The 14,988-nt window shown below is 37.5% G+C and overlaps 2 protein-coding genes across 2 annotated transcripts; both read right to left on the bottom strand.

Annotated features, from left to right (window-relative positions):
- Positions 1-175: 175 nt before the first annotated feature.
- LOC140836684 (LRR receptor-like serine/threonine-protein kinase GHR1) lies at positions 176-4,940 on the bottom strand. Its single transcript, XM_073202376.1, has 3 exons — positions 3,070-4,940; positions 1,370-2,908; positions 176-1,071 (listed from the first exon to the last, which is right to left on the bottom strand). Exons 1-3 carry the CDS (start codon positions 4,133-4,135, stop codon positions 488-490), a joined length of 3,189 nt encoding a protein of 1,062 aa, XP_073058477.1. The 5' UTR covers positions 4,136-4,940; the 3' UTR covers positions 176-487.
- Positions 4,941-6,414: 1,474 nt separating this feature from the next.
- On the bottom strand, positions 6,415-14,293 carry LOC140836688 (obg-like ATPase 1). Its single transcript, XM_073202383.1, has 12 exons — positions 14,047-14,293; positions 13,743-13,910; positions 13,441-13,564; positions 13,223-13,314; positions 12,937-13,035; positions 12,410-12,523; positions 11,398-11,462; positions 10,769-10,885; positions 10,548-10,623; positions 8,071-8,163; positions 7,250-7,300; positions 6,415-6,692 (listed from the first exon to the last, which is right to left on the bottom strand). The coding sequence occupies exons 1-12, from the start codon at positions 14,131-14,133 to the stop codon at positions 6,594-6,596; spliced, it is 1,185 nt and encodes a 394-aa protein (XP_073058484.1). The 5' UTR covers positions 14,134-14,293; the 3' UTR covers positions 6,415-6,593.
- Between the last annotated feature and the right edge of the window lie 695 nt (positions 14,294-14,988).

Below are 14,988 nucleotides of genomic sequence, written 5' to 3' on the forward strand. Positions count from 1 at the left end.
ATCCCATGTTCAGAGACGTTGATGTCTTTAAGATTTTCCAAAGTGGGAAGACGTCCGCATCAATTTCCCTTATTCACAGAAAAATTCCTAATCAACAAGTAAATGATTTCTGTGAAGAAGATAATTTTCAAAGGCTTGATTTTTGTAACATTTTTAAGTGTTTACATTAACTATACATAAACTTTATGATTTCTTGTTAAGTTTTCTAATATATTCCATCAGATTCCAAACCAAAGATAAGAAGCAATTTGAGCAACACAATCATGATTCATCTGCACGTAAAAGCATAAACCAAACACACATTAGATCTCATCCAACAGATGAGGACTTTTGTACAGATGAAAATACCCGATATAACAACAATTTTTGCAGAAACCACTAGCACCAATCTAGTTTTCCTATTTCATCTACCCAGGGGGGAAGGGAGCTCAATGAGGTATTTGATTCCCAATTCTCCTTTTCATCCACCAAAACAAGCTTACCAAAACTAAATTGATGAAAGGTCCTCGTATATCGTCTTGATACCGGGTCTCTCAGATACAGCACGAATGCATCTTAGAGCTATTTCAAGAACTTTCTTCATTCCCTTGTCCACTGCTGGGATTGCCATCTCTGATGTCAACACAGAATCAAAACAATCCGATCCTCGACCTTCCGCCACCCTCAAACAAACCCAATCAGTCAAATCAACCCCACCATTTTCACCAGAAACTACATCTCCTGCACATTTTCCTGTAAGAAGTTCCAGTAAGATCACCCCAAATGCGTAAATGTCAGATTTGAAAGAAGGTTGAGGTTTCTTTAATGCAGCTAGTTCAGGTGCACGATATCCCAGCACCCCAGCATCAAGAATCTGTTCTACGATGCCTGATTGAGTCATAATGCGGTGCAGACAGTAATCAGCCACTCGAGCATTGAGATCAGGTCCATCTAGTAGTATATTGGTAGCTTTAAGGTTTCCATGAGGAATGGCTCGGTCAAAATGGAGATAGTTCAGGCCACGTGCAACATCAACCGCTATTTTGAGCCTCTGAGCCCAGGTCAAGGGTGGACCCTTTCTTCCCGGACGATCTGCAAATAGGGGATGGTTAGAAAGTATTAGGTATCAATTGCATTTCAGTTAAAAAAAGACAGCGTAGACTTTGTTATACTCGGGCATTTTATGAGGATAGAGCCTTCATACCCATGCTTGTAAACACCGCAATCAGTTTGATTCCACGAAACAAAAGTGGTGTCGCAGACATTTGGATAACGTTCAAACAAGAGGTCAAGGAGATAGATCGACAACTTAGAATTTTCTCATAAATCAGAAGAAAAAAAATAAGCCAAGACATGCAGAAAAAGCTCAAGAACAGAATACAACATTTACCATAGAGAAAACCAGTAACACTTCCTGGAGATATGTAGTCTGAAAGAATAAGCTTCTCGTGTTGTGTTGGTCCCCAGTAGTAACCTCTCAATCCAACCACATTTGGATGTTTGATGTTGGTAAATTTTTTAGCTTCTTTAGCAAAGTCCTTTTTCTGCTTCGCAACTCCTTCCCTCAACCACTTCACAGTCAAGAGCATCCCATTGTCCATAGTTGCTCTGTAAGATGTCCCATGGCTGCTTCTTCCGAGGACTTCTGCAGGTGCCCTTGATAGTTCCCCGGCTGAAAATGAGATTGTGTCATCTAAAAAGTAAAGCTCGCCAGCCAGTTGCTCAGGAGACCTAATATCCAATCTGGAAAGATTTTCTGCAGTAAAGGAATCTCCTGATTCTGGCGACCATGAGAATTGGCTGGGCTTGGATGGGGAGAAACCAGTTACAGCAGCTATATTCTCATCGGGGCTGATTATCTCTAATGACGATCCTTTTCGAGATTTCGCGAGTTCCTCTGCTGAAACAACCAACCCACCAGCACGGACTCCTCCACCAATTAAAGTATTTGTTGACGTTTGGTATCTGGCATGTTTGTCGGTTGCATGTGGCAAAAGCCTTTTCGATGCACACTTGTAATATATGAAAACGGCAAGAAGGATCAAAATGATAATAGCAATCACGCAAGCCGATATTACTACCACCTTGATGACAGTTCTCAAATGTTTCTTACTTGTATTTCCATCTGGAATATGGTCAGAACTGGGAGGAGGATTGGGAAACAGCAACTGAGGATTGCCAGGGTAGAAAGAAGATAGAGAAAACTTCCTCAAGTTTTCTGGTACAACACCAGAAAGATCATTATACGATGCATTAAAGCTCTGGAGAGTGTTAGGCCAGTTCTTGGGTATTGGACCAGTAAAATGATTCCGAGAAATATCCAATGAATTTAAGATACTCAAACCACCAATAGAAGTAGGCAGAGGACCAGAGAAATTGTTTCCTCCAATATTAAGCACTTCAAGTGAAGAAAAATTTCCAAACCCATCAGGGAGGTAACCATCCAACTGATTATCAGAAATATCAAGAACGCGGAGATTTGAATCAGCTGAGGAAGGAGAAAAGCCAATGCTACCAGATAGTATGTTGCTCTGAAGGTGAAGTTCTTTCAGAGTAGCTGATGTTAAAAGTGCAGGTAAAAGTGGTCCATCCAACTGGTTGAAGCTGAAATCGAGGGTCGTGAGTTTTGGGAATTGCAGGATGACTTTTGGAAGAGAACCATTCAGGGAATTGTGGGACAGATTCAGGTAATTTAACCGCAAAAACTGAGCAGTTACCTCAGGAATGGATCCCACCAAATTGTTGTGGCTAAGATCAAGGATTTCTATGTTTCCCCATCTCAGCAACCGCGATAAATTTCCTTCAAATTGGTTTCTAGAAAGATCAACTACCGCACAGCTTCCCGTCAGCAGTGGAAGCTCGCCAGAAAGTACATTGGAGGAGAGATTGAGGGTGTTCAATGTTGTGGACGTTATCATACTTATTGGCCCTGTAAGGTAACAAAAATTGTCAGTAGTTATTGCACGATAATTGGGGCTCTGCATCATTTTCTTCAAACAACAAATTAAAATGTTTCACAACCCAGAAGTAGTGAAAAAGAGGATGTCATGTAAATTTTCAGATGCCACAAGTTTTCAGCAGTAGATGTACCTGAGAGGTTGTTTCCGCTCAAGTCCAAGTCGGTTAGCACCAATGAATCTCCTTTCAATAGATTATTGGGAATGTAACCAGAAAATTTATTGTTACTAAGTTTCAGGACTTGAAGATCATACACAAAATTGAACCCTGGCAACTCTCCAGACAACTGATTGTAGCTCAAATCAAGAACCTCCACAGTCCCAAAAGTCTGCGCCTCACCGCCACTGACAAGTGATCCTGTTAATTGGTTGTGACTCAGATTTAAATGCTTCACAGATGGTGAAATACCCTCAAGAAAATTCTGATGCTCTTCAGCAGCAGTCCCAAGTAAATTCCCACTGAGATCAATATGACTGGCTGAAGTAGTAGCTAGCAGAAATACAGGATCCAATTTACCATCAAGCATGTTGCCATGCAAGTCAAGTACGTCAAGATGTGTCATCAGTTCAAACCCTTTAGGGATGCTTTTTGTGAAGCCATTTAGTGATAGATTAAGATACACGACATCACTCAACCTCGTCAAAGATGAGGGCAATGGCCCAGAAAGGGAGTTGCGGCTCATGTCCAAAGAAAGGACTGAAGAAAGTCCAGAAATGGAATCTGGGATCAAGCCAGAAAAATTATTTCCCGCCAAAGAGAGGTTTTTTATGCTACTCATTTTACCAATTTCATGTGGCAACGACGAGAAAAATAAATTGTTAGAAATGTCCAGATATTCAAGATTCTTGAAGTCGCCAAGGGTGGCAGGCAGTGTCCCGGATATTGAATTGTTGGATATTGAAAGCTTGACAAGCATTGATAGATTTGTGAAGACACCCAAATCTGTGTCCGCAGTCAATCCCACATTGTCAAGAACAACAGCGGCAACATTACCACCATTACACATCACCCCATTCCAGGATGCAGGACACCCATTGAAATCTATAGATTCATCATTCCACGAATCAAGCACAAAACCTGTTGGGTCATTCGTGATTCCTTTCTTGAACTCAAGTAGGGTCAGAATATCCTGGGAAGGTAGCTGCCCCAACGCACAGACAAAGCAAAAACCAACCACGAAAAGCCTAACCATCCACATTCTAACCTCTAAACCAAGAAAACGATTTCAAGATTTCGCTTTTAAAGAAAATGCACTAGGTCACACAGCATTCAAGATCCAAATGTTCATCCCAATGAGTTAGACGACAAGCGTACAAAACTTCAACACAAATCACCCAAATAGATTTTTGTAACCTTCACTAACAGAACACGCGGCCCAAACGACGCTCATTACTTCCACTAGCACAAGCATTAGGCGATTAAAACAGCGGTTGTTCGAACAAGAAAACACTTCCCGAGCTACATAGAGAAGAAAAACATAGTTTGGCTACTACACAGAACATGGCAAGACATTAAATGACTGCATTTTAAGGCCATTTTCTGAGATCTATCAAACCAGAGGAAATGTTAGCAGGACTCTTCACCTCGAGATAGACCCCCCGTGACAAATAAAGATTGAAACTCCTAGCAGCGGGGCAACTCAACCACTGTACTAAGAAATCTCTATTTTTTTCAGCCCTTTTCAGCACAGTCCACAACTGAACCAGCTACGGGGTAGAAGAAGCTCTTCAAATCTGCATTGCATATGCATTAAAGACAATGCAAACCATGAACCCACAAAAAAGAAAAACGTTGGCCTTTCAAAACCCTAAAAATACATTTATGGGTGAGTGTGCATTGGTCTCTTCTTTACCCATATTATTATTCAAAACGACGCACTCTCTGCAGACAAAGGTTACTACTTTCTCTCTCCAAATAGACAAATTACACCATTGATTACAATTGTTACATTGTTTGGAAATGTGGCATTCGTCGTATGCGTTCATCCCTGCTTAAATAGTTCTTGGTCACTTAACTTGATTAATCATCAAAAAAAAAAAAAAAATTCAATGTAATTTTAGGTCAAAAACGAAAATTTTGTTCACTCTACCACTTGAGAATTGCATTCTCGGGGCTAAACCAACATCGACTAATGTATTATTTATACAGTTCAAACTGGGAAAATCAAATTAAAAGAGCAACTCGAAATCGAGTTTTTGACCTGTAGCTCGGCAATCAGTGAGATTATCTTTCGACAGTGAATCGGACAATCTCACAAATTTATGTTTGTTTGATGGATCGCTGACTCACATTTACAAAACAAGTTAAAATAATATTTTTTATAAATCAGATCGAGCCACAAATTAACCCGTAAGTTATTCATGTATAAGAATTTTGTGATGCTTCAGTGCATCATTTTAACTTGTTTTGGGCAAAAGACCACTTAATTTGAAGTTGTTCCTTGATATCAATGAGATAAAAAGAAAAAGTATTCAACCCAAACCTATATAAACTCGTAAATTATACCAAAGGTAGGTAAAGTTAACCTGGTTGAGGGACTAATTTTGTTGATTTCCTATGTTTATATATGTATGAAAATTGATGTGTTGAGATTGTATAAAATAGGATCCCACCACTACCCTTTTGACTAGAGTTTCGTGATCTTGACCTCCTCTTGTCCCCAAAGTTCACGAGAATACATTTACGGGTGAGCGTGTGCGCTCTGTTCACTTTATTTCAAGAAATGGAATCTTTACATGTGAGTCGTGGAAAATTACATTCGCAGTAACATTTAATGACTGTAAGGTAATTATTAATTTCCAGGTAAAAGGGTTATCCGTAAAAAGACGTCTAAAACAAAATATAGGGATGAAGAGTTTGCATATTAAAAAAGGATATTTTAACAAGTTATAAACGATGATCTACACCGGGTGGCGAATTAGGTGAAGGATTGATTGATGTGGGACATTTTGTCAGGTCTTGCTGGTCCAATACCTGCAGGATGGGGTATCGATTTGAGTGTCCCATGCATTTTGCACAGACAGAATATATCTAGTTCTTTTTTAAAAAATAGTACTTCAATGAGATCGAATCATTGTGTGACATTGCTTTTTCAAGCATACCACGATTCGGTATACAGATTCACACATTAGTTTGTGAACCAAACTTTGCCTCAATTGCATTGTGATTACCTGTTTTTGGAACTTGCCTATACGATTGGGATAAAATTTACTCCAATATCACATTCGTTATCAAATGAAGCAGGTTGACATACTAGAGCAATTCACGGATTAAACTAGTCACACATTTTTTAAAAAAAATCAATGGAGTATTGTAACTGACATTCGAAAATGGGACATGGGGTTTTTTTCCTTCTCTTTTTTTCAGAAAAAAATTTTTTCACAAGTACGTCCCAATGGAAATTATATGGAAGTGTTTCTAAACAAAGGAAGGTAATGATATGATGTTCTTGGCAGAATCTACAAGGCTGCAGAATCATGAATTAAATATTTCAGATAGAAATAACAAACAAAATTCAGTCTAAACACGGCTTTTTCAAGGGAAGATGCCGTAATTTTACAAACCTCATAAGAGGGATAGAGATCTCACCAGTAAATTAGTATCCATTATTTTAACCACTTAAATTGGCGTTAAAAATTTGGACGTGACGAGAAATATCACTTCTTACCGCCACCAGAAACATTAAATTTGAAGAAGATGATGTCTCCATCTAGGACAACATACGTCTTCCCCTCCTGCCGGTACTTTCCGGCAGCCTGCGCGAACAAAAAGAATAATAAGTAAATGTACAGATACAGATCCGAAATACAAAGCCCAGGGTGTCAGCATGATAAATTAACCATTCAGTTATGATGTGTACTACAATAATCGTTAACCAAATTTGTGAGCACCGTCTTACTAATACTCTAAGAGAAATCAATGCATGTCTCTCACTAGTCACTAGGCATGTATTCACGCAGACGGTCATTATTCCCCGCCATAGAATATCTTATTCCACCTTCGGTAGTGGAAATTGAGATTGTCATTCTCATAATCTATGCATTGTGTGGAAGTGCTTACGATATGATATGAAGAATAACAGGTAAATAAATAGATTATAATAAATAGATCTTTATAATAGTTAAAGGAGATGAATAGAAAGAAGCAGCAACCAAGTCTAGGGAGCAGCCACCCACGTTATTCTAGAACCATGACTATGAGACCACCTTAAATAACTAAACAACAGCATGAATAGATGATTTTATTAAAGAAATTATCAAATAAGACAACCGCCATTCAATGAATTATTAATACTGTTTAAACGAAGATATACCTTTACAGCAGCCTCACTGCCAAGTTCCTTCAGATCTTCAAATTTCATAACCTAAAATAGATCACAAGACCGATGACGTATCAGCAGATCACATGACAGCACAATTGATGTCATGGATTTCTCTAGATAAATATTACCAATATCAAGGATCACACAATAATATTCATTATCTTCGAACAAAAGAATATTCCATCGACTTTGTGTTCCTATTAGATAAAACAAGTGCTAACACACACTATCATGCAATCAACTCTTGAGAAAAAAACGGACACAATAAGCAACGTCAATCGTGATATTTCAATCTTTATGGCCATGCAGGAGAGAATATCACATCAAAATAACAGAATTCAAAGGAAAAGCTTAGAACTAAGTTGGCACAAAGTACAACGGATACTCCCCAAAAAGCAATTATCAAGTTTAAATCAAGCTTACAGGAACAAAACAGATGGTAGGTAAAGATCAGTTCAAATTAATTGGAAATATCAAGTTTAAAATCACATCTCATGGCAACAAAACAGATGGCACGTAAATATAAATTCAGGCACCAAATTCAATATTTTCGGAACACGATGAATGGTATGCGAAATTTCATTGAGGCACCCATTAGCGCATATAATGTAAGTATATAAAAGAGAAGTCGGAACAACAGAATGCTCAAGGTGGAAAAGAACGGAAAATAAACAAGTGAAATGGGAACCAGAAATAGAATTAGATTATTTATTAAAAAACAGTAAAATAAACTAAGAATAGTGATACTTCATGTAAAGGTCTTAGAGAATATGAATGTGTAGCAATAAGTAAGGGTAAAAGCATGTAAGTACCTCAGCACAGATGAAGCCTTTTTCAAAATCAGTATGAATAGTTCCTGCAGCTTGTGGGGCTTTTGTCTGTCGACGAACTTGCCAGCACTTTACCTGCATGAGAGAAAATTCAATCTTGTTATGTCCAGAAAGAAAAATGACAGCCAACGCTAGCATTTTATTGTGATTTGAAAGGTAAAGATTGAACAGAGAATTTGAGACCTTGCCTGAATTTTCAAAAAGGTTATGTACAGGTTTCATGAAATAGTAAGAAATTAGGTGATTAAAGAAATAACAGTGGCACGATGGCACACTTCTTTTAGTAATAAGGAATCATTGCTTCAAGGGGGCTATGTTACATTACTCTTCTAAGCAAGTGTTTTTAATTTCACAAAACCTGTAGTGTCTCAATTACATTAAAAAGATAAGAGTATCTGTAATGACTCGAATCCTTATTTTTAATGAATTATTAATTAAGATATGATTAAAGGGTTGCTAATTAAGCATTATTAAAAAATTGATAATTCGGGATCAACCTGTTGGGGTCCACCAAATTTAAAGTAAACAACTCAATCTACTTCAAATTACATTATTCCGAAAATCCAACTAGACAAATGAGATTATGACACATGGCAGATAAATAGGTTCGAATTTTCTGAACTAGTCCGGATGCAGCCTATAAATGAAGCTGATTTCTTTCATTTTCTACACCGCTTCCTTCGGAGAGAATTCTAGTCATATGCCTTAAGTTTTCTAGCAAGTTTCTAGGGCACTTTGGTGTCAGGAAGTTTCGAAGCTAGTCTCGGCTCGAGTAGAGGTCCGTGAACTGAGATCGAGACATCATCAGCGGGCTGACGACAGACGCAGGTGTAATCCCAATACCTTAAATAGTGATTTAATGATCATTAGGAAGAACTTTGAAGCATGTTTGGTAATTCAGGATCTGGATTGATATTGATTTCATTATGTTGGTATTGTCTAGGTTCAGAGCTTTCTGTCAGATTGTTTTAGTATGGTACATGATGTAAGCGTAGTATACACACTTATATGCTGCATATTTATCTGTTGCATGATACATGTTTTACTGTTTTGGCATATTATGTATGGCATATAATGTTGAGCCTGATATCTTTTGAGATATACCTCGTTTGTTGGGGCCGCTAAGCTCTATTTTGTATTGTGGATGATGGGAAATCGAGAGCTAAAGTGTCTGATGGGACCCTCGGGCTTTGATGACCTGGACATTGTAGGTTCATATCTTGATGATGAGTGTGGGAACCAAAACATGCCTAGGACAGATCAGAGACTATACACTCAGGCGTCTCTAGACCGAACATGATATTCTTGGCTTGACCCTTGATATCCAAGCATATTGCATTTCGCATACATCATATCAGTTTGTACACTCGTACATTCTCGAATTGAGCAATTGTCGTTCACGTCCTTGTTTTCATCTTAGGCACCCCATTACACGGGGCAGGTGTTAGGATCGGACGGCAATGGCTAGAGCAGTTGGGTTTTTGGTGGTGATCAAGTGGAGGTTTTGTTTGTTTATCGCATTCATGTGCAGTATTATATTTTCGATATGGTTGTATTAATATTTAAGACTGTGGTTATTGTTCTGTTTTCGTTTAGATTGTAAGATGATTAAATTATTTGGTTTCCGCTGTTATATTGTTGTTATTGAGTTTTAATTTTGCATGCTTATTAGTCTGTTTAGTAGTGGCTCGGGTACGGACGCTACATTTAGTGATATCAGAGCATGCAACGATTTTTGGGACATTAGTAATTCCGTTTCGAGGAATTAGAGGTTGATTTTCGCTTCCGCTGTTTAATTGTTGTTATTAAGTTTTAATTTTTCATGTATATTAGTCTGTTTAGTAGTGACTCGGATAAGAGCGCTACAGTATCAAACAAGTCATTGAATATTTGATGAAGCCGACAAAGTATATTCAGGGAGAAAAAAAATTGCTAGATAGCATGTTCTTCAAGGTTCCATAAGTTGTGACCATGCCAGAAACCTTTTCTCAGGCATATGTGGCTTTTCCCCACACACTAATAGCAGTGATCCAGTCAGTTTCCTCAGATTCGGAACAGTGCAGCTATACATTAGAATATAATCAGATCAAAAGGGGATTCAACCGGAATTATGGCACATGCTTATGCCGCGATTGTGTTAGTGTAACTGGTAAAATTCATGATTATGATGACACATGTAAGTACAAATAAAAAGGGCAGTCTGTCCAAAAGATTTTCTGCTTTTTTAGATTGGACTTCTAATTTCTCAAACTAAGTGGCACTGTTCAATATTTTCCAACACCAAATAACGAGTGAATGGCAAGCAAACAAGCCATATCAGCTGACAGGTGTTTTCAATTTATTATTCTATCCATTCACATAACATTTTCCTTCAAAATGAAGCACTAAAACATAAATGGAATACAATATATCGCTAACAAGCAAATAAAGTTGATGCAACGAAAAAATTTGTGAAATACCTCATCTGGTCCTGCTGTGAAAAAGTAAATGAGATTAATGGCTGAAAATCCGGTCTTTATGATCTTCGTAAGGGCGCTATATGTAGCATAAAAATTTCATGTCAACTTTACTGAGTCTTACTTTTCACTATATATGCTTATGAAATCATCTAATAATCATTTCCTTCGATGAAGACTGTAAAAAATCCCACATTGAGATAGTAAAATGATCTTGAACGAACCTTTGTACCTTGTTCTCTTCACAATACTTTGCAGCTTCATCTGGGGACATATCAACAAGATTCTTCTCTAAGGCACAGCTGACAGGGAGTATGGTTTCACCACCATGCTCCTGCACCCTACAAAACACGAAGGGGTGATTCTTAAAAGACACTAGGAAAAATAACAAAAGCTAAGAAAAAAATCTTAATAAATTAAAACCTGTGGAGATAATAATTAAAAGCTGTGATGATAAAATAAAGCTAAACAAAAAAAAAATCTATGTTCATTAAAATCTGGAGACAATAAGGGTAACAGACATACTAATGAGCAAGTAAATGCCCAGAAATTATAGTCACCTTTATCGCCCTTCAGAAGGTGAAGGCCATTTATTAAATTAAAAACATGCAAATCATTAATTAAATTATGAATTTATCAGACAAAGTAATCTGCGTTAGTTCATTTCAACATTTGCAGCCACATTTACGGAAATGCCAACTCTAGAATCACAATATACAGAAATGCCAATTCTAGAATCACAATATACAAAATCAGAAAGGCTAGGTTTCAGTTTTGGAAGTAACTTTCCTACTCTAGGAACAAATTTTCATGCGACGCACATTGGAAGCATAGAAAATTATTGATATCATACCAAGCGTGGATCTTTGGTAGAAATTTGTTCTTTTTTCTTTGATAATCTTTCTCGTTCATGTTAACCTGTTTCCAATTACGGCCAATACATAGAAAAGGAGGCATTTTAAAGAATAACAGAAAGATATGAATCAATGACAAGAAAAACACATATCATAATACTCGAAATCTTGTACATACAATAAAGTGTATTCCCATGCACTAAGGTGGCAATGCAGGAGTAATAAATAATGTAACAACTAGAGATATGTAACCACGTAGCAAAATATTTTGTCATGGATTTCAAAAGATTAATCCGTCACATGGATTTCATCAGCCTAAAATAGTTTATATTTTTTGTAAAGAGATTTAGAAAGAACAAAAGAAACAAGCATGTTCAGTACCATCCTCACTGAATAAAATTTCATGTCCATGGAAGAAAAAATGTTGAGATTCCATTTTAGGTTAAGCACAGATTATTCAAGACAAGACATTTGGGACTGAATTGTGCACTGTTAGCTACAAAACATGGTCAGATATTCCTAATCTTGCCCCAAAAATATATCTCTTGTCTCATATAAGAATGTGTTCTTTCAACTCCTGCATCCAGTTAAATGAAAAAAGTTACAGACAACATAAAATTTTGGTAATTTTAAGGTAGAAATATCTTACAAAGATGACTAAAGGGATAAAAAGTTATAGATTTTATTATTTCCCATGGGATCCTTGTAATAAGTTATATGTCAAAATGACACGAGTCCCTTAAGAAACACACGGCGGCTGTTGATTTCCTCGAAGACCACCTATCAGTTGAAGACATGTCTCTTTAAGGAAACTTTGGTGAAAGGGATGAATGGAAATAAAATCGCCATAAATAAATAAAACAAAAACACAATACTAGCAGGCTTGGAAAAATAAAAACACAAAATTAGCAGGTCTCGAAAAATAAATAGCTATTACTTACTAAAAACAAAGACCAATCACATGCCTCTTCCAAATTTTTTCTCAGTTGGTACAGGGTATGATTTACTAACCAAGTAAACAACAGGTTTGGCACTGAGCAATTGAAAAGTATTCAAGATCTCAATATCAGCAGCTTTCCACTCCACCAGGCGAGCATCTTTTCCCTCCTCCAGCGAAGCTTTGACCTGTGAATCCGTGAGTTATCAAGATTTAATCTGATATTTCTAAATGACAATAATAATTTCAAGTACAGTCCACCTAAATATTGCTCATATTTTTGTTTCAACTGCTAATGCAAATATGCATCATAAAGCATATATTTTTTAGACTTTTATTCCAGGGGACGAATTGACAGCTCACGATGCAATAAGCCATTCAACTACCGGGAGAAGAGACTAAAAGGCAAAAAGGGCATGCTGGATTCTATATACGGATAGATAGATAGATCGGTAGATTCACACCTGATATTTCTATAGACGAAATAAATCACAAGCACTAAAAGTAACTAAATTGACAGGTATAACAACATCCTTGATTTCCTAAAAACACAGTCAAGCAGAGGCTTCCGACCCAAAAAAAACTGAAATAGCATACAAACCCGTAGACACAATTCATGCTCAATTTTCAGTTGCTTGTCGTTGCTCCTCTTCATGCTCTTTTCAAGATCCTCGATCCTCCTCTCCATGAACTCAAGATCCTGGGGTCATGCATAACATTTCAAAGTTTAGATATTCAGAAAACCGAAAAATCCCTGATAGCACTAAAGTCACAGCTACATGAAGAAGCTTGAAACCATTTCAGTTGCCTTTCAAAGTTCAATACCAGTAAACAAAATCAAGAGACAAGGAAAAGTCATCTTAATGCAAAAAAATTATCTAACTTACCTTGAGCCGCAATTCTGAGCTTATGACCTCCAGGTCTCTGACAGGATCGACAGAGTCATCTACATGAATGATGTCAGGATCTTCAAATGCGCCTGCAATACCCCATCATTGTAAGAGGTGTCTAGATCCGATTGGTTGCATTATTAAATTCCATAACAACTGAGGGTTTAAGCTTAATAAAAACAAATTCCACGGTTAAATCACCTGTCACCACTTACGTAAGACATGAAAAATGCCATCAACTGCGCGGATATGAGACAAGAAATTGTTCCCCAGTCCTTGTCCTTCATGAGCACCACGAACAAGTCCAGCAATATCGTGGATTTCTAAAAAAGCAGATACCTGAACGGTAAAAATAATTGACTTAGATGTCGGAAATGCTTCGTCAAGTCAAAAAAGGAATGGAATTTAGTGGCAACCACTTGAGGAATATATGCATCTCGTGTATAGGCTTAAAAAATCACAACACACGTCATGATCTATTATGTACAGCCAAAAAATCTCAGTTCAGGGTCACGACCTCACTCTTCGGCTTGTACAGTTGCAAGAGCCAATCAAATCTTTCATCGGGTACATTAACACGAGCCTCGTTGGGCTCGATAGTACAGAAGGGGAAATTTTCGGCGGGGATAGATAACTTCGTAAGAGTGTTGAAAAGTGTTGATTTCCCCACATTAGGCAACCCAACCTGAAAAAAGCTTAACCCTTCAAAATTGTGCGAAGATATAGATGCATAGAAATAAATTCAATTCGCACGCAGAAATACAGGTAAAACAGAACATATGTCATTTATCCGAACAGCGACATCTAAAAACATTACTTACAATTCCAATTTTAAGATGAGACGAGAAGCGCCCAAGGATGGGTCTCTCCACTGGAGCTTCCTTCGACTTCGCAGCTTTGGGAGGCATGTTCTGTTCTTACGACGGAAATCAATGGAGAAACAACTGTGCAAGTGTAAGAACAGGAGGAAGCCAACTGCCAAGTATTTCTAAGTTCTAGGGCTTTATAAGAAGCGCAGTAGTCCTCCGTTGTCACCACTGCCAGACCCGAAAAGGAAACTTGACTTAGCACGGATAACCCGCTTGTCCGTTATAGAATGAGTGGATGGACTCGCTCGCTGAATTATTTGGGCCTACACATGGATCTCATTATTTTATGGGCTTTCCCGTCCTATGTCTGGGCCTTATCAGGCTCTCACTGTTGTTCTTCTTCCATATTAATATGGTATAATAAATTAATAATAAATTGAGAAATTGATGTATAAATTATTGAAAATAGCTTTATAACATGTTGACGATTGATATAAAGTTGGTCTTATATTGTCAGTTTTGTAACTTCATTTCTTGTACTTATGGCGACATAGGGATGTAAATGAATCGAACTGTTCGCAGTTTTTCGGATCTCGACTCGTTAAAAAGCTCGTTCGGACTCGTTCGTTAAGCTTATCGAGCCGAGCCCGAGCCTTATTTTGGGCTCGACAATTTTGTTGAGAGCTTGAGATTAATGATGTTCGGCTCGTTAGCTCGTGAACATGTTCGATAATAGGTTCGTGAGCTCAAAATTGAACTCGGCTCATTTAGCTGGCTCGTGAGCTCGAGTTCGAGCTCGCCTCGTTTAAGTGGTTCACGAGATCGGGCTCGAGCTCGGCTCGTTTAGGTAGATCGTGAGCTCGAATTTGAGATAATTAATGAGTTATAATATTAAAATAATTATGTATGATAAATAATAATAAATTAAAAATTAAAAATTATATTAAAAATGTA

The sequence above is a fragment of the Primulina eburnea genome, chromosome 7, assembly GCF_022965805.1.
Source record: "Primulina eburnea isolate SZY01 chromosome 7, ASM2296580v1, whole genome shotgun sequence".
In the NCBI taxonomy this organism is placed as follows: Eukaryota; Viridiplantae; Streptophyta; class Magnoliopsida; order Lamiales; family Gesneriaceae; genus Primulina; species Primulina eburnea.